This window comes from Camarhynchus parvulus, chromosome 12 (assembly GCF_901933205.1).
Source record: "Camarhynchus parvulus chromosome 12, STF_HiC, whole genome shotgun sequence".
NCBI lineage: Eukaryota > Metazoa > Chordata > Aves > Passeriformes > Thraupidae > Camarhynchus > Camarhynchus parvulus.
Genome location: NC_044582.1, coordinates 6,564,017 through 6,583,392, shown reverse-complemented (window position 1 = coordinate 6,583,392; position 19,376 = coordinate 6,564,017). Strand labels below are relative to the sequence as shown.

Here is a 19,376-nt window from a genome sequence, read left to right as displayed (position 1 = left end):
GTTTCTATGCCTAGTATTTCATACCTTCAGAGAATTCACTTTTAGAGTACTGTGAATACTTCCAGAGTAAAAACAGTAAGAGTAAAAAGAGTTTTCTAGAGTTTTTTAAAAAGCTGAATTAACTCAAGCCTACGAATTCTCTCTATCCTTGTTATCCAAGGGAATTACTTAGGAAAAAAAATCTCCACAGTCAGCTTCCATGCAGAAATCACAATATTTACCACATGCAGATTCCATACACGCATTGTTTCTGTTCATTTACACTACTGATATTAAAAATATGAACTGTATTTTTAAGAATGTCACCTTCTGCAGGCAAGACTGACATGGATCACCAGGAAACACTCACCTTCAGAAAGAGCTAGATGTAAAACAAAAGTTCTGCCTAATCATCATTCTCATCCATTTTACAGTACCTAAATACATCAAACATGCAGTGCACAAGAGGCATTACAGAACTACAAAGGGGCAGATGGTCACAGAATAACAAAGGAGTGCAAAGAGAATAACTGAATATTTTACAACAACAAACAGATCAAAAACAGCAAACAGATTAAAATGTACACAGCACAACCTGATATAAAGGAAGTAACACTTTCATACAGAAAAGGTATTAAGCATTCAGATTCCAATTTCAAAATCTGTATGCAGAGCCATGCTTTTCAAGTAAGTTGGCATAATTTTTGCATTCTTGATATTTGATTGGTTTAGTAAAATTTAACTTTATCTGTGGATTTATCATAAACCAAGTTTTCGTGTTATGGTTTGACGAGTATAAAACATAAAAGCTAATAACTTTTAAATAAAACCAAAAAACATATGTGTGATACATTCAATGCTTGTCTCAGAATGAAAAATATTTTTCTACTAAGAAACACAAAAGCATCCGTTGGATCTTACTAGTACATCAAATTTATCCATAAAATTTAGACTTGGAGCTCTAAACAGAAAGTATGGGGAAAATTATTTATATACAACTGTCATATACTGCTTAAAATAAATCAGAGTAACAGTATTCCACACTGGCCCTTGTTTGTCAGAGTTTCACACAAGTATGTCAGGACATTCCCTTCACTTCTCTACCAAACACCAGTTTGCTATGACTGGTATCTTTTAGGAGCATCTCCTTAGACTTCCTCCTTGCACTTTCAATGTCAGTCCGTGGTGATATTTATACATCACATGTCTCAGCCCTCCAATGTCATTGTCTTCAGAAAGAAAACAAAAACTGGGAGTTTTAGGAAGGCTCTTTCATGTATTTAGGGCAAACATGGATTCAGACAATTCATCAAGCACCCTGAGCATTCAATTGACCCTGGCTGACACTATGGCAGAAAAATTAATTTAGCAGTTAATGGCTTGATGAATATAAGGAGATTTCACTTTTCACTGCCATTTCTGTGCGCTGAAAATCCAAGGGAAGCCAGCAAGGGTTGTGAGGAGCATTAGAGATCTATGGATCACAAAACCTAAAAATCAGTGGTGATTTCTTGTCTGCAGGAAGGAACCCAAGGACAAGGGAACACCTCTTCCCTGTATTGGAATGACAGCTAAAAAACTACTCCATATTCCAAAAAATATATGTATCAAAATGTTGAAAACTTCACACAGTATTTTAAGCTTATTCAAATGTTAAGCTGATTCGTGAGAGTATGTCTAAATTTCCATGACTTCAGGAAAAGACATCAATATGGGCAACAAAACACCAGATTTGGTGTCACTTTCCCTGTAATTTTTTTATAAAAACAGAAAAGACTGAGACCAATAACAATTCGAGTCATGGAAGAAAAAACAGGAATATTCATTATCTGTTACCAGACATCTTCACAGGACAGGAAGAAAATTAATTGGTGCTTGTGATGTTCTTAAGGGCCAGAGAAGGAACTGTGAGAGCCTAATCCTGTAATGACTTCAGTGCAAAGGCCAGTCACACAGCAACGTTAGGTAACAGCATCAAAAGAAGAAATAAATTACACTGTAACTACCGTCATTTATCTGTCCTCCTTCTTATTTCATTTTCCAGGGTGGCTGAAAGCTGGGCCCTTAGTTTTGCAACAATTTACACATTTACACATTTGTCCTTGGAAGGACAAGGTTAAATCTAAAAATCAGCAGTGTTGTTTTAACAGTACCATATTTCTTTTCAACATCTGCTTTATAAAGTAGGCAAAACTATACTTTCTCTGGTTTCCTGTGTGCAACAGTAATCCATCACAGATAAATGGCTAAATATTTTAAAAAGCACAATGTAAAACCACTCATCAAATAAAAGTGCTCTTGTAACGAAATTACATCAACACCTGGAAATCTTGTTTGCTTATCTGCTTTCCAGGAATATAATAATCATTTTATCATTTCTTTCAGATACAGTGTAGCAAAACCATGAACGTGGCTGCAGACTCTATCAGCACCCTGATGACACCATCACCTGCACTGTCAGGCTGCTTTCCATGCAAGGGAAATGTTTCTGTTGGTTGCCAAAGATGGCACGACTTGCCTGACATTGCCAGAACAATATTGTTTGCTGTACAACTAAAACCTAATGGATGCAACCATAATGATTTTCTTTTCAGCACTTGAATGATAGCTGGATCTTTTATATATTTATCAAAAAATATCTTTACCATAGACTGGAGTTTCCCAAGCTCAAGTATGTTAGAAATCAGGAAATGGCAAAGGAAATAGGGTTGTAACTTCACATAAGGGGACTTTGTAAAAAGAAAATCTGGCAAACTCTTGCCATAAACCACAGTTTTAAAGCACATTATACAGCTAGAACTGACACAGGTTTAGTTCTTGGCTGGAGCCTGGAGTGCACAAACCAACAAAAAGCTGTGACAGCCTCCCACTGACAGCTGTATTAAATTGATACATTACTATTGATGAATTGATACATTACTTTACCAGCTCCTGGTGCAGGTTGTCACAGCAGTTCACAGTTCTACAACCCAGGAATCACTGAACACTGTCAGGGTAGTGCAACCACACTCTGTAAGACAGGTCTTGAAGCACTTATTAAAAATATTTTGCCATATTTTGAGTAAAATATGCAACTGTTAAACATAAATAACACTCCAATTGAACCATGACTATTTGAAGAAAAGCAGAAGTTGGTTTTTCAGAAAAAGACACTTGTATATAACAGCAGGGGAGGATATTTGTATGGGTGCACCACCATCTCTGTGCACAAAATCTTTTTTTCTGCAGGAATATTATAGAATAAGGAGATTAGTGCCTCATTGAATGAATATTTTTGGCAAGCATGGTGAACGTGATGTCAAGACAGATACAGGCATTCAAATCACACAGTTCAGTCCAAAGAGCAAACACTGGTAGGATGACATAAGAGTCTCAAGTGCATGCAAAAAAGCCATTGCTGAGAAGCTGGAGTCAATGCAGAGGCCATCTTACAAGTAGCAGTAGCATACACAAGGTTAACTCAACTGCTTACCCACTAAGTACACCAAGAACCAGGTTAAGTACGAAAAATGAGCCAAGGATGATAAGACTAACAAAATAGATCCATGGCCACTCACATCCTATTGCATCATTTACCTGTAAAACGCAAGGAAATAAGTTATGATTCAGTCATTCATTAAACAGCAGAGTCCTTTGTGCAGCTGCCAGACCACGTAGGTTCAACACAAAATTTATGGCCTATCCAGATCTTTAAAAAGTCAATGAATAATTGTTTCAATTTACTTACCCAAATTTTGTTGTAGATGTGAGGCTTTAGAGGATTAACTGAAATAACATCCAAATGAGTGCATGAGAATTTTTTGTCTTTTTTATGACTTTGCCAAAAGGACATGAAGGGTACATACTGGGATGTCTAAACTCCAATTTTGGTGTTTGTATGTTATTTATAGGAGAGATACAAGAAAACTTTTCTGTGTTGTAATTAGAGGAGGAAGCAATAGAGGTTCACTAAAAGATGTCATCCCAACTGAAGTCTCACCTGGATGAGATAACCTGTGTGTTCATGGCAACTGGATTCAGGACTCTGCCTTCATGATGAAAAAGGTGTATGCTTACCCGCTCAATACACCAAGAACAAGATTTAGTACGAAAAATGACCCAAAGATGACGAGACTGACAAAATACACCCATGGCAATTCAAATCCCATTGCATCATTCATCTGCAAGAAATAAGATGATCTTATAGAGTAGATCACTATATTTACAGCAACGAAGAATCAGAGAAAGGAGAATTTGATCATTCAGATTAGATAACATGCTATGTATTCCTTCAGAAATCAAAGAACAATGAGAGTAAGAAGGCACTGGTCATATTCACTTTGCATTTCCAACACAAACCCTAAAACAAAACACTGAGTGAAACTAGCATTTGGATCAGAAATATTATCAAACATAAATGGAGCACTGCAACAATTCTAATCTTTTTCCCTGCAGGAATATTATGGAATAAGGAGTATTAATAATAATAGGAATAAATATTTAATGCTGAGAACATGAACTAAATTTCAGATCTCCAATTAAGATGATGATCACAAATTATATTGAAATCTTAGGAATTTCAGTTCATTTATATCCTGTCTACATGGATGATTATTGGAAAAAATAAACAGAAATATGTATCTCAACTGTACAAGCAGTGTTACTTTTTGTAACACAGAATTCCCACACTTTTTCCTGAAATAAAGCAATCAAATGCAGTCAGATATTTTAAATTAATTCAAAAAGAAATAAATGAGAATGAGTCTGTGTAAAAAGCATGAACACAATTTTAGGAAAATGAAAATTTGAAAACAAATTTTAGAAACACAATGGAAACATGGAAACATTCCAGGAAAACTTCTGAACATGACTTATATATCCAGACCAAGGTTGAATAAAATTTAAAAGGTTGTTGAGGATTTTTTTAAGTGAAGTTGAAGTCACTGAGCTTCCAATACACTCTTTATAGACTCACACAATATTTTCCATAAAGATTTCTTCCACTTGCTATTCTTAGCCAGCTCATCATACCTATCCAAGGACGGACTTGTGAAATATACCCATGGAGATCTAAGAAGGCCTATTAAGAAAAATAGATATTTTAAAACAGGCAAATTTGGTTTTGTGTGTAGGATTCAGGTGGAAAAAGACATTTTGATAAGTCACAAAAATAATTTGGATGTGAAGCTTCTTAGAAATAGCTCTTCTTGAAGAGGAATTATTCTGACTTTTGCACTGGATTCTTCTTAAGATGTTTTATAGTCGTGAAAATTCAGCAGACAACAAAATTACATGTGTTACTGCAGAACAATCTAATTGCAAATATGTTTTCTCTTCTGTGAATGTCATTGGGTTTTTGTATCTCAAATTTGTGATTAGGCTTTGAGCTCTACTGACAGTCAAGTTTGACACCTCTCCTTAACATCTCCATTGGAATAAACCTACTAAACATGAGAACAAACATTTTCCAAAATTTCTTCTTTTATTTTTTGCCCTGTCTTTTAAACATCATAATCTCAGTTTCTGCAAGGGGACCCTATGGATGGTTAGACAGAAGCTTTAAGTCTTTGCAGGTTAAGGCCCAAAGGCCCTTCGCTTCCATGGTGACCAGTGATAGCATCAGTTTGTACTTAAAGTAAACAAACTTCCTAAGTAGGCAAAACAAATGAGTTTACACAGCTTCTTCATGCACCTTTTAAAAGAGTCTATGTATCAGCTTTTAAATTTTTTTTAATTGAACTGAGGTACTGACAAGTAACTTACGATTACACTTGCTACAAAAAAAAAAAGAAAACTTGAAAACACATTTGGTTTGGATTTTTTTTCCCCATTCCAATAAAACTGTATTTTGGAGAAGTTAAAATAAACAAGGGTTGCAGCCATTCAGCAAAATTGGCTTCATTACCTTTAAGAGATGCCAAGCTTTCATTGTTCAGTTCTGCAATATTCATTGGGAAATTCGTTCACAATGCTGCCATTGTACCTACCACTCTCCTGGGCAATGCCTCCAGCAACCCTTGGCATGTCAAAGGCTTCTGTTAAGGACAGTGCCTGTGAAGTTTTGGGGTTTATCACCCACACCCATTCTGTCAAAGTGAGTCCCCTGTATTTGGAAAGTTTCAACAATGAAGACCCAAAGTTAATGAGTAGAACACATCCCATTGCCCAGACTGAATTTCTGCCTCATCCCAGTGGATGCTGCCCTTTGCATCTTCTTTAAAGCATAGGCATCTGGCCTAATGTTTTAAGAGTAATATTTACTCAATTTTTTTTCTAAAGTATACTCATAATTATTTTATTACTTTAGAAATTAATTTGCTTCATAGACCTGACTCCTACCATACAGGTCAAGTGTTTTTCTAGCAATAAGTGATCAGAGCAAACATTTTAATTAAATTTCAAATACATCTGAATGCATTTTACATCCAACAACTCTACAATTAGCAGACAGTTGTTTCCAAGCCACCAGAGTTCAGAGTGCAGACATAAATTCATCTGGTATTGGTGCCAACATTCTGCTATGTATAATTTTGAAAAACCTGAGAGATTAATGTTTGCAATTTTACTTTGAGCAGAGCTCAAAAAACAGAGCTCTGGCAGTCACTGCAACACAACTCCATGCTCTGCTTTTGCTCATAAAGAGAGTATTTTCAGGCAGCCAGGCACTCTGCTAACTTAGTTACCCAGGAGCAAAGCTGAAATTCTCATGCTCTGTCACAAAGGCTCTGTTAGTATGAGCAGCTGGGATTTGTATTCACTTTTTAATGTGTAACATATTAAAAAAATTCTTTCTTATTTATGCAGCTGGATTTCAGACCCAATATTTTAGGCTAATCTATCTAGGACTAATGCTTTGTGAAGCAAAAATCGGCAACTGCAGTTAACCAGTACTAGAAGAAATGCTTCACTTTGGACAGATGCTGGACTATTTCAAAAGCATTAACTCAGGAACACCTGAACCTAGCAGAACACCTTGGAACAAATCTAAGATTGAATTCCTAAAAACTACTCAACAACTTTACCATTTAATTCTAGATACAGTTAAACCCTAATCAAGTAATGCATTGTAATTTCTATTCATGAAATAATATTTCAGATTGCATTAATGCCAGAGATCAAAGTACAAAAAGAAGTCCTTTCCTTTTGGAAAACTTTGCTGCTCATTTCACACATGTCAAATGGCATTTTCCATAACTTCCAATTAAAGAAAGATTAAAGGAATTGATTTGCCTTCTGATTAAAAACTGAGACAGAGCTTGGTTAATATATGAGAACAGGAAAATCTCCATCCTCAAAACCAAGATATATTCATTTGAAGTGATTAATGCTGACTTCTTACCCAAAGTGCAGAATGAGTTAAAGTCAGAAATTTCAGATTGCTAAAGCAACACCAGGAGTTCAAGGAGATCTCACATCTGAAATCCTCAGCAAAAGTCCTTGTCTTGCAAGAGTCTCCTGCCCTATGGCTCAGGGTGCACTGTGCCAAAGGAGGTGTCACATTTAATGGCTCTCAATGGACTTGTTCTGTCTTTTTGAGGCCATGGGACTTTTAGCCTTCAAAACACCTATGGCAAGGACACCACCAAGCACCATCCTTCTTGCCCTTTGTCTTTTTAAAGGTCTAGTCTTACTATTTCAATGTCAGTTCTCAGCAGTTTGTCCATCACATCAAGCAGAGGGCAGATGAGATAATGGACAATATGAAGGACGAAGATTTCTTCAAATCCCTTCATTCTGTTTCACCATAACAGTAGATGTGCACTACACATTATTTATTTGGCTCTTTATGTTTACCCATATATGTTGGTGAGTCTGCAACTTTGAAGAAATATCTTGAGCTGATTGGACAAACTTGTTACAGTGTGAAACTGCCTCAAGTGGCATTTGGATTAATTATCTTGTGAGCTGTGCTGTAGGTGGAGTCAACTATCATTGCAACACAGCATAAATGATCAGAGACCAAGACTGAAGTGAAACAAGGGAAAAAGTCACATTTACTGCAGATATAACCTTAGTATTACACAGCAGCAGATGGCAAACTTGAACCTAAAACATCAGTTAGAAATCATTAAAACATTATTCATCCCTACTTATGGCAATTGTGAGTAAAATCCTCATATGCGATTGCATGAAAATCAAGGTCTTAACTTTTCTCTACACCTGGTATTCTTTTATTGAAAATTGTTGCAAGCTCAATTTGCAATCAATATAAGCTCTACCGGGGGTTAATGATAAAACAAAACCTCTAACTCTGCATTTGTAGCATTACAGATACAATGTGCTGATGCATGAACCTATTTTGATTTTCCACAGAGTTTCAAACTCTCTTAAATTTGTTGAATTTCTTAGTTTCCTTAGGTTTTAATTTTACCTTCCTCTTTTCATAACATGCTAACAAACACATAACTGGTGGGTTTACTTTGTGCAACCTGTAATCTGCCTCATCATCTTAAAAATTGTTCTGACTGACAAATTTAGTCTCTTGAGAGGTGTAAAAATTCTGCAGACATCAGTGTTGTGAAGTGGGACTATCCTTGCATTCTTGGAAGCCTGGAAGGGAGGTTCACAAAACCCCAGATCAGGCTATTTATTCTACCCAGTGAAGAGCACACCAGAGAGCTCTTCAAAGCTGCCTGGCTTCAAAGGTTTCGTCCTGAGATATTCTTGGCTGAATTGGAGTTAACTTAAAGCTGATTTAAGACAGGCTGTGCTTGAGGCACAGAACTCTCCAGACGGATTTATAAAAGAATGGAATTCTATATTCAGTGTTCTGGAGTCAAAGCACAAATTTCCCTGGCAGTGTCCTGCTTGGACAGACTCAGCCCTTTGTGGTGCTTCTGACACAGAATATGGAGGAGCACTGGTGGGGTGTGCACTGAGATCACCCTTTGTTAAGCATTTCAGCTCAGCAGCGCCTGGAAAAACGAGAGTTCCATGTCTCAGGCAACAAGGTAGGGCCTACACAGAAAGAGATCCCATTGAGAAGCATAAAACTGTCACAGGACATGGAGAGCCTCATAATTGCTTAATCACCTCTTAAATTTGGACTCTCAAACTGTACTGTGCAATTGCATACAGGAAACATCTAAGTGATCCTCTCAAGTTAAACCTCAACTTGGAAGACACTGCTTCAGCTTAATGAATTTGACCAAGCTGAACAGACTTCATTTTCCTCCTTCTGTTGGTTTCATCCATTCTTAGCAAATTAATTGTAACATTTTGGTATTCCCATAAAGCATTTACTCTTCAAAACATGACTGTTTATAAATTTTTGCTATGATTGTTTGGAAATGAGTTTAGATGTAGGTCTTTCATTCAGACACTGAATTTTATCTGAGGCTATTTTAGCTAATTCCTGTTAGTGGCATTCCATTAATCAGCTTACTGTCATTAACTGGGAGGAGGGGCTGGGCGGAAATCAAGTCATTGTTCCAAGGGAAGCCAAGATGTCAAACGTGACTGTTAAGAACTTGTTTTATCTTTTTCAGATAATTATGCATCCCTGCTTAATCTGCAGAGCAGATGGACAGAACCATAACAACATGAAGAGTGCTACCTCTAAAAAACAGTAACCCAGAGAAGGTTTGCTGTTGAGCACTACCAGGTTTATCAAAATCTGTATTCCAGATATAACAAAATCCAAGTGTTTGACTCCTCTCATAAATAGCAGCATGTTAATTTCAGATTAAGAATTTGTTAGTGCTTATACCTATTTACCTGTGTTGCCCAAACTAATGTCACAAAAATTTATAAAATCTATGCATAGATTTGGCTTGTTAAATCTAAGGGCTCAAAAAACTACTAAAATTAAGTAACAAATGTGATTAACAATGTATTTATTTTTTTCAACAGTTAGTTATCATGTATGAAAGTTATACTATGTACATATCACCTTTCTTTTGGGATCTGCTATTCCACCTATATATATATACCATACCTTATACAAAAATTGGATGTGTTTAATCTTTCCCATATACTGGACACAAAAAATACAAATACAATGCATTTACCCTTCAGATAGATTATATAAAATTGTTACCTTAGTTTATGTAGCACCAACGAGCAAAGCCTCAATACTCAGGAAGATCTAAAATTTATCTACTAAATTTTTATCCTGAGACAGACTGGGAACAAGGATTGTTATAAAATATTTGTTAGCTTCTTGTGGCAAAGATTTTGGAAGAAGCTCTAGCTGATGGACTAGCGGAGTTCTTAACACTACCCCAAGTTTAGCCTCTATTTCCCATCCAGTTTTGACCCAGTTTTATTTAAAATTTCTGGGGAGAAATAATAGGTTCTTCTTAGTATTTGCAATGATCTGTGACAAGAAATGAGTTCCACGTTTTGACTGCAGTACAGGTCAGCAGTCAGCTGAGGCTGAGATACCAGATATCTTGTCAAAGTCAATCAAGTTCACCTCATGGGAAAGAGATTTCCCTGTGAGTTAGTTTAAAATCCTCCTCTGGTGGGCTCTTTGTGTTAAGATGCAAATTGGGAAAAAATTATACTATAATCATATATATATGGATGTGTGTGTGTGTGTGTGTGAGATACTTATAGGTCACATCCTTTTTGATCCTAATGCAAACTTTTACTCTGTACATTGCTTGGCTTGGTAGCTCTGTTTGCATGTCTGATTTTGATCATTCCCTTTTTTCTCTTTCTGAAATTAAGTCCTGTCTCTTTGCAATCCAAAACTGGATGATTCAGAGCTTTTAACAACAAGAGAATATAAAAAAGCAATTAGTACAAATCATTACATAAAAGGCAGGGAGGGGGGGTTAATCTTGATTTTAACATGAAACCAGGTTCAAGTAGTTAACACTCAAACAGAAAAAATTCTGCCTGCAATCCCTGGCTCTTTAGGGAGATTTATGCAGTATATTAATGCTGTCAGTCAAAATTTCTATCACTCTGTCTCCAGCTGCACATCATGTGTTAACTTTCTGCTATGTAGTCATGGAGGGCTGGGAGCCCTGTGCAAGCAGCACATGGATGCCTTTGGGGATGAGCTGACTTGTTTCACTCCAGAGCCTCCCTCAGATGACCTGTGAGTGGTGCTGAGCAATGCCAGCAGAACAGCACTAAGCTTTCCCTAAGTACATAAGAGGAAAAGGCAGGAGTAAGTATTATCTAAGATTTTTCAGGCACAATTCCTCACAGTTTTTACATTGCTAAATATTTGCAACTCATCTACAAATGGAAAAAAAGCTGTGAAGCATTCTTTGACTTCTCTCAGACAATAAGCTGAAATTCATTGCTGACAAATATTGCTTGGATGCAGGAACATGCCTTCCATTTCTGCAGGTGGAATGGGACTAACATGGCTTAAATCACCATAAGTAGTTGATTCCCCCTTATTAAATCATTCAATTCAAAGTTCTGGACTATTATTGCTTATTTGATTCTTGGTCATATTTTTGGAAAGATATTTTTAGCAGACTCCTTGCTAGCACTCTGATGACAGTTTTGGTAATACTTGAAACATATTTTGCAGTTTTTTGTTTCTAGCCTATTAATACATTTTGTGCACGAGCCAAGAGGTTTTCTTGTGTGATATGTATTTGTAAAACATTTGTTTGTGTTTAGGAAATATCTCTGGCTGCACATCAGCTGATTTCAAGTACACTATATCTGATTCCACCCTTAAATATTCTTGAATGGAAGAATTCTAAAAGGTGTCAGGAGTAGAGATTGAGCTCCTGACCTGATCTGATTGACATTAAATATACTGGCTGTGCAGACACTTGTGCAAAAGTGCATGTAGACATACACAAGAGTGCAGTGCAACCTGAACAGTCTGTGTTATAGAAATAATGGATTTTTTTCAGATGTTCTAAGATGTTTCAAGGAGTATATTGGGGGATTTAAAGCTCAATTTCTTAAACAGGAGAGAGGTTCTTAGCTGTACCCTTTTTTGTTATAAAAGCAGAGGAACAATGAATGAAGAATTTCTTTGATGATAATATATGTTATTAGCAAAAAGTACTAACAGTTTTTTAACATTGACATATCAGTAAAAGGTATATTTAAAAAACCTGCCATCTCTTTCCTTAAACCTTATATGAGTTTTAGGTATATTTAAGATCGCCTAGACATTTCAAGTAATGATCTGAGTATTTTAAACAAGAATCCTTTAGAGAATATCTTTTTAACATATCAGTAGGTGTATTAATAGGCAAAACCATGTAAGACATCAGTGTACCATTATTCAGCAATTTTAGCTCGAGTGCTTCAATCTCAGAAATCTTCAGGTCAATCTGAACAGTTCTAGACAGGTATTAGAGAACTGGGGAGCTTTAAAATTGGGGTTAGTGATGCAGCATCTGGCCATAAAATTGACCTCATAAAATTCAGTAGCCATTAATACATTTGTCCCAACTTTGAAGCAACTTTGAAGCATCCCCTTTGTTTCTCAGAGGCCCTGACCATCTCTCACTCAAGCTACAGTTGGATTATTCAAGTGTACTAAGTCAAGATAACTTCACTATGGTGAAAACAAGAATTAAATGTGACCATCTTGGTGCCCATAGGAAAATTGAGGGTTTTGCTGGCAAGTATCACTGCTTGTTATCTGTGCTGCCATGTATCAAGTGAAGCAGCTAAAAATAAAAAGCAATTTACAATTTTTGTAAATTGTTTGCCATTAGGAGATTATACATCGAGATGTTTCAAAGGCATGGGAAAAATCTGGAGCCAGATATGCAAATGCAGATTCAAGTTCTGTAATTCCTGAGAGCTTGCTGCCACAAACTGGAAATGAGGCAGAGAGTACTATGCTCTCAGCTTTAGAATGTGAGCCAGAGTGTTAAAAACTTGGGCACACGGAGGCTGCCACTTGGCTGATAACAAGGACTGCACCAGGATCCAAAACCAAAAGCATAAACCTCCAGTGAGGGCTCCAGAGCAAACAGAAAGGACATGAATGGGAATAAACATGGTCCCAAATGGAGAATATACAGAGATGAGCAGCCACAAACACAATTTGGGAGCACACATGCTGCACTGGCTGCTGAGAACATGGACAGCACCCCTTAACCTCTCAATTCAAACCTTGGCACTAAGGAGTCACAATTTTTGTGGATAAGCCATGTAATGCCTTCTTTCCAGGGAGTTATGAGCTAGAGAGGAGAGGCCAGATGAAGACACTAAAACCCAGCTGGGATGGGGATGGGATGCAAACTGGTGAGCAGCAGGATGCCCACGTGAGTCACCATGACCTGAAGGGTGCCCAGCAGCAGCAGAATCAAGGCCTTGACTCACAATAGATATGCACAAGAGAAAAATCATTATTGGTGCTTGGAGAATTTTCAAAGCAGTTTACTGTCATTAACCAGGTGATAACAAGCTGTGCCAGTGAGGGCTGTTGGAAGCTGTCATTTTCAGCTGTCATCCTTGCTGACAGAATGCCACTTAACACGATGCAAAATATTGCACAGATTTCACCCACTCACATTACACCTGCTAGCAAGAGAAGCATACATAAGTTTATTTCACTGTTCCCCCAGTGGCCGAGTGAAAAGCGAGAATTTTGTGCAGTTTCTAATATTTGTGGGTTTGGTTTTATTTGTTTTGTATAAAACTCATTCAGTCTGTGTATTAATAACAGAGTTCTAAGCAAAAAGCAACCCACAAACCCCATGCACATCGAGCTAAAATGGCTTCCTCAGATTCTTTTATTACAGTTTGGTATCCCCCTAATGCTTTTACAATTTTCAGATGAAATGAAATCTTTTCCAATTTTTAGCTAAATCTACTTCAGCTTGATCCAGTGATAAAATTCAAACACAAACTGTCATTCCTCTTGTCCTCAGCAAGTAATTTCAGTTTGAGAATGGGCAACTTGTTGGTCTGTAAGATAGAAAGGATCTGAATCTATAATGTAATTATATAGGCATCATTTAAGATAGATCCAAAGACACCTGAATATCTGATTCTGATTATATTTCACTAAGTCAATAAATATTTGCTTCACTGTCTAGCAATTCCAGTATCATTTGTAATAAAATGAAAAATGACACCTGTGTACCTGTAAATACTTTCTACATTGGAAACTCCTTATAGAGAAAGAAGTAAAAACAACTCATGCAGTTATCAATTGTTTATATTTTTCTTATACTTTTCATTTTGCCTGATCCTGAAAATATTCAACATCCTACCTTAATGATTTTATTTTTTCTGCTGTCATTGGAGACTCTGCAAAGGACAGCAGAATAATTAGGGCATTTAATCCCAGGGGAAAAAATATTTAATTCTGAGATACTCAAATTGTTTCTATATGTTTTGTAACAATTGTATTCTAAATACAGCAACTCTCCAAAGCTTTTATATTCATTTTCTTTGAAAAAAAGTTGGAGAAATTATCAGCTCCTGAAATGTGGGTATACTTTTGCCTCAAAAGATATTAAAGGTATAATTTTTTTCTAGACAACCACAGTACACCTTCCCTTTTCAGGAAGAATTAAAATAATCGCTATCACCATGAACACAAATCATAAAGCAATGCTAATTCTACATTCACACAGTGTCCTAGTAAATTAGGGAGAGCTGGAGCGCAAACTACAAGGAACTGAAAATCCTTTACAATGGGAAATCATGCAATGGCCTATACATAGCCAGACATGATTGATAGTCATTAGTGTTGAAGGTTTGTGTCTTTCTAGCCAGTTTTGTAACTGATAACAGGCAGTGGAAGAAGATATTCATAGTTGCCCATTTTTTTATCTTTCAATCCTAAAAGAATGCCATTTTAACATCTTAATTATCTTTAACATTGATATTTTCTTAAAAATACGTCCATATTCTATACTTCAGTATCACAGATTTTATCTGAGACTACACTGTGCTATATGTTTTGGCAACAGTTTATTTCACCCTGATTTCACATCAAATCATCTGGTCATTTACTGGGTAATACCACATTCTTAAATGTGTCCAGTAGTCCACAACCAATGCACTGTTAGTAAATAATCTCACTTGGCCTGACAAACTTCAACAAACTCTCACAGAGAGCTGCTTTCAGCAGCACCACCTAAAGTTCCACTAAGATACTCCTTGAGATAATCCTTTTTAACAGCTTGCTAACAGTGATCCTTACCAGTAATTGTGTTTCTTTTTCCATACATATTTTCTAACACTTGACCTGTTAGAATTGTGTTTGTTAGTAAGGTCCTAATAGCTACAAAGACTCCCTGCTGAGTACCAGGTAGTGCAGAGTATTCTCACTGATGTTCAGCACCTGTGGGAGGTTCTGTCACAGACTTCTTGAATGCCCTTGGACAAATCACATCAGATATTGAGATACTCCAAGACTCACAGAACAATGTCACATCACTAGGAGTGGAATGGAGTTAAGCAGAGAAATGTCTATCTTGTGTTTTAGGTGACTCGACTCTTTTAAAAATCTGTATGTTCATTTTCCTCTATCCTTCAGTTTCCCAGTCTGTGTCCAACAGACTGTAGATGTTGCAAGGCTCTGGAAGCACCATACCTTACACCAAAGAAGCATTTAAATGTGAGGATTTAGGGAGTTAGGTTTTTGAATACCTTTTGCTGCTTTCATGGAGATGATATCAGGGCCATAGTTCCTGTACATCTGTAGTTTCCGAATGGTTAACATGATTTTCAGTCCCCATGGCAAGCAATGTCAGTTGAGAGCTTTCTTTGTTCTAATTTATGTTAACATGCTAAAAAATTTTCCACAAATACTGCAAAAAGAGAGCTCTTAAGCCTAATCAGTGAAGACATACTTAATATCTGTAGGCTCACACAAAAAAAATGCTAGTCCAAAGGACATAAATGTACTTTTACATTTATCCAAATGGAATAGGCAAAAAACCCCTCACATAAACAATGAATAAATTTGTTTCTAAAATGTTCTTTTAGCCTGAGGAATCCAGTAACAGGCTGTGACTGAAACAAGTATGCAGCCGAGTTTGTCTCTGCAAAACTCACCAAGATTTCCTGTTGATGGTGCTGCAAAACACAGCTCACTGCCCACTAGAACAGAGAAGCTTATTTAAAAGCACACAAAGCTCAGTGATTTATGAACTCACCCAGTAGAGCACATCAGTCCATCCCTCCATGGTTATACACTGGAACACAGTCAGCATTGCAAATGCAAAGTTGTCAAAGTTGGTTATGCCTCCATTGGGTCCAACCCATCCACCCTTACATTCGGTGCCGTTCATGACGCACTGACGCCCATTCCCTGAGAATGCACAAGGTGCTGGATCATCTTCAACTAGAATATCTGCAAAAGGACCCAAAAGTCACAGCTCTGAGACCTCAGGATTTCATGAGTTACCCATTCACATGAGGAAATACCAACACTGTTGTGGTATTGTGAAATCTGGAATCCAGATTTCAAGATGAGAAAGGCAACACATCAGAACTTTGGAGGTCTTAATCTCACTCAGATCTGGGCCTTACAACCTCAAGAACAGACTAGTAAAAATAATTAAGCAGTGGAAAGAAGCACAATATAATAATACAACATTTAAAAGCTCCTCATGCTGATTTTTTTTTCCTCTTTACTGCTACTACTTCACTTCAAGGCACTTTGCACCAAAACATGGACTACTAAGGAAAAATTGATCTAATTCCTATACAGAGTTGTCTTCATTCCTTAGCAGAAAGAAAAGCACCTTTAGCTACCAGGTAAGATGGTTTCACTCTTTCAAAGTTCTCCCACAACACACGCTTCCATTTCACGATTTCACCTGGATGGAATAACACTGTTCTCCACTCCTCACCACATTGCCACAATCTGGATTTGTCCCTTGTAAGTAGTCACCCTTATTTTCTTCACTGCTGGTATTTAAGCTACACATATCAGAAAATAAAACCTATTCAGAGCATAGTCTAGTCTCTAATTAGTTTGATTTTTTGTGACTTTGGTATTGAGGTTTTTTTTTTCATTTAATGCACTGTACCTAAAATTGTGAACGAGTAAACTGGTGTAACAACAGTTGAAGTGCTTTGGCCCCTAGTTCTACTTCAAACTGAAATACCACAGATTTAAAGGAAAACATCTTCAAACCCTTATTTTAATCAACCGGATAATGACTTACCTGAATCAATAAGAAAACAAGATTTGTGCATTTTTCCAATAAAAAGTTCCAATCCTATAATAGCATAGATTATGATTACAAACAATACCAAAAGGGCAATATGGAGGAGGGGGACCATGGCTTTTATAATGGAGTTCAGGACAACTTGTAAACCTAAAAAAAAAAAAAGACGATACAAGATATGAACCATATTTCTGTGTCTTATTCTATCAAATTTTATATAATTACATGTTATTACATTATTAGGATTTAATGATACAGACATGCAGAGATAATCAGATTTTTTAAAATATCTATTACCCAGAACCACAAAATGCTGTTTTAACACCGAAATCTTCATAAGAATCTAAAACTTTCTGTCTAATTATTTCCTCTGTTAATCAAGTTTATATCATAGAAGTCAGTGCTTGAAATGTGTCACAAGAATCGGTGGGTGTTTTATAAAGAAAGGGCACTTAGTCAGTGTGTGCCTGTTAGTCATTTATATGACCTTGAAGTTCTGTGCTAAAACAAAAACTTTGTGTCAAGTTCTGAGAAAACGTGCACTCAGCCAGTTGCAGAACTGTCCTCTTACTCTGGGAGAAAAACACAGTTAACTGGGAAAACACATTTTTCATCTGTACAAACTTATTCTTTCATCATTTATCCCTTTCAAAACTGCTCTATTTTTTTTTTCAATTAAATATTTCTCCAACTTTTGGCTTTACCAAGATGATCTAATCCCAGACTAATGAAGCTGCCACAGTACCAAAGAGAATAAAATAGGCCTCTTTTTCAACTTGATAGACTTCCTCTCTAACATTTCATAGGACTGCTTCTGTCCTCAGTGAAGCCCTTTTGCCAAAAATCAGTCATTTCCATGTAACAGTCCACAATATATTAAACACAGAAATAGCTTTCTTCCTTTGAATGCCTTGGAAAGAGCTGAACTGGAAGTCGTGAACCTTGTATAGCCCACATAGCTTCAATAATTAATAAAGCATTCAAAGAAAACAGGAAATATCAGAAAATTCAATAGCTTTCTTAAACAATATTGTTCTGCTTTTTAAGCTTCCTAATTTATCTGTTAGCTCTGTTGAGATAAACAGAAGGCATTCATGTGCATTGGAGGGGGCAGGAAACACAAAATGTGTAATGTGCTCTGGCATACACTTACCAACATATAAACTATTTTAGGGCCAGCTACACTTTCAGATGCAGGGGTTTAGAATTTTTTTTTAAATCTAAATTTAATTTTCTGGGGTATTTGCATTTTAACATGTAATTTACTTTTTATATAAAGCTTCTAAAAAGGAAACGTATTCCCCTGTCTGCTTATTGAGCTGTGTAAGGAGATCATACACTGACTGAATTCACCATGTCTTGTTCAACTTGAAATAGGGTATCACTCATCTTCAAATTCACTTTATGTACATAGGCAGATAACAAAAATTCAGCTTTATCCCATCTCATGTCTGTAGTGCCTGGAAGAATACAGTTCAACAATGAGAGCAGCCACATTCCTGATTGCAATAAAGAGAAATAAAGGAAACAAAGAGAGCAGAGCTTACTGGGCACTCCTGATACGAGTCGGAGAGGTCGCAGTACACGAAAGGCTCTTAGGGCTTTGACATCAAAGCCACCAGGTTTGCCACCTGAGTGGCTGCCACCGTCTGTTTCTTTGGTTAATTGTTCCAATATTACACTAAATAATCTAGAAAATGAGATGAAAGATAAGGTCATCACTATCTCTTTACCACACAGTCAAAGATACTACTTTGGAAATTAGTTGAAGTGCAGATAATTCTGCAAAGCTGTTCAGATGTCAGACTGAGAGGTATATTTACACATTAAATCATGACAGACAGAGCTATGAAGTGCAAGACTTTATAATCCCTCTAGAGAATGAGGATCACACAGTTTCCAATAATTTAGCATTCAGCTTATATATACAGTTTGCTATTTTTAAATAAATGAAGCTGCTTTGCCACTTTTGTTCAAACATTTTAGCTTTAACATTTGGAGAATTAATCTTCCCTTTAGAAGAAGAAATAGATAATAACTAAAACCATCTGGTTTAATTTTGGTGGAATATATGAACTCTAAGTGGCACAGCAGTACAATATTCTACATACAGTCAGCAGAAACGGAATATTTTAAAAATAATTAGAGTTCGCCATTTAATAACACCAAAAAGATTTGTTTCTTACACATAATACCTCTGAGGAAAAATACATTCCCAGATGGCTCATTTATTACATTGTATTTTTTCCCTGCAGAAATGAATTAGTCATTCATTAGAACAGTTTGCAAGACAAGACTTTTATTTTGTTTTCCCACTTTTAGCAGCAATTTAAAGTGATGCAT

General features: G+C 36.5%; 1 protein-coding gene across 1 annotated transcript in view; it reads right to left on the bottom strand.

The window, feature by feature from the left end:
* The window catches only part of CACNA1D (calcium voltage-gated channel subunit alpha1 D), a 169,076-nt gene that overhangs the window by 84,536 nt on the left and 65,164 nt on the right, over positions 1–19,376 (bottom strand). The window contains exons 5-8 of the mRNA XM_030956521.1: positions 18,581–18,723; positions 17,031–17,183; positions 16,014–16,210; positions 4,036–4,139 (exon numbers count right to left, since the gene is read on the bottom strand). Of these exons, the coding sequence (XP_030812381.1) occupies positions 4,036–4,139; positions 16,014–16,210; positions 17,031–17,183; positions 18,581–18,723 (597 nt within the window). The remainder of the gene's footprint in view (positions 1–4,035; positions 4,140–16,013; positions 16,211–17,030; positions 17,184–18,580; positions 18,724–19,376) is intronic.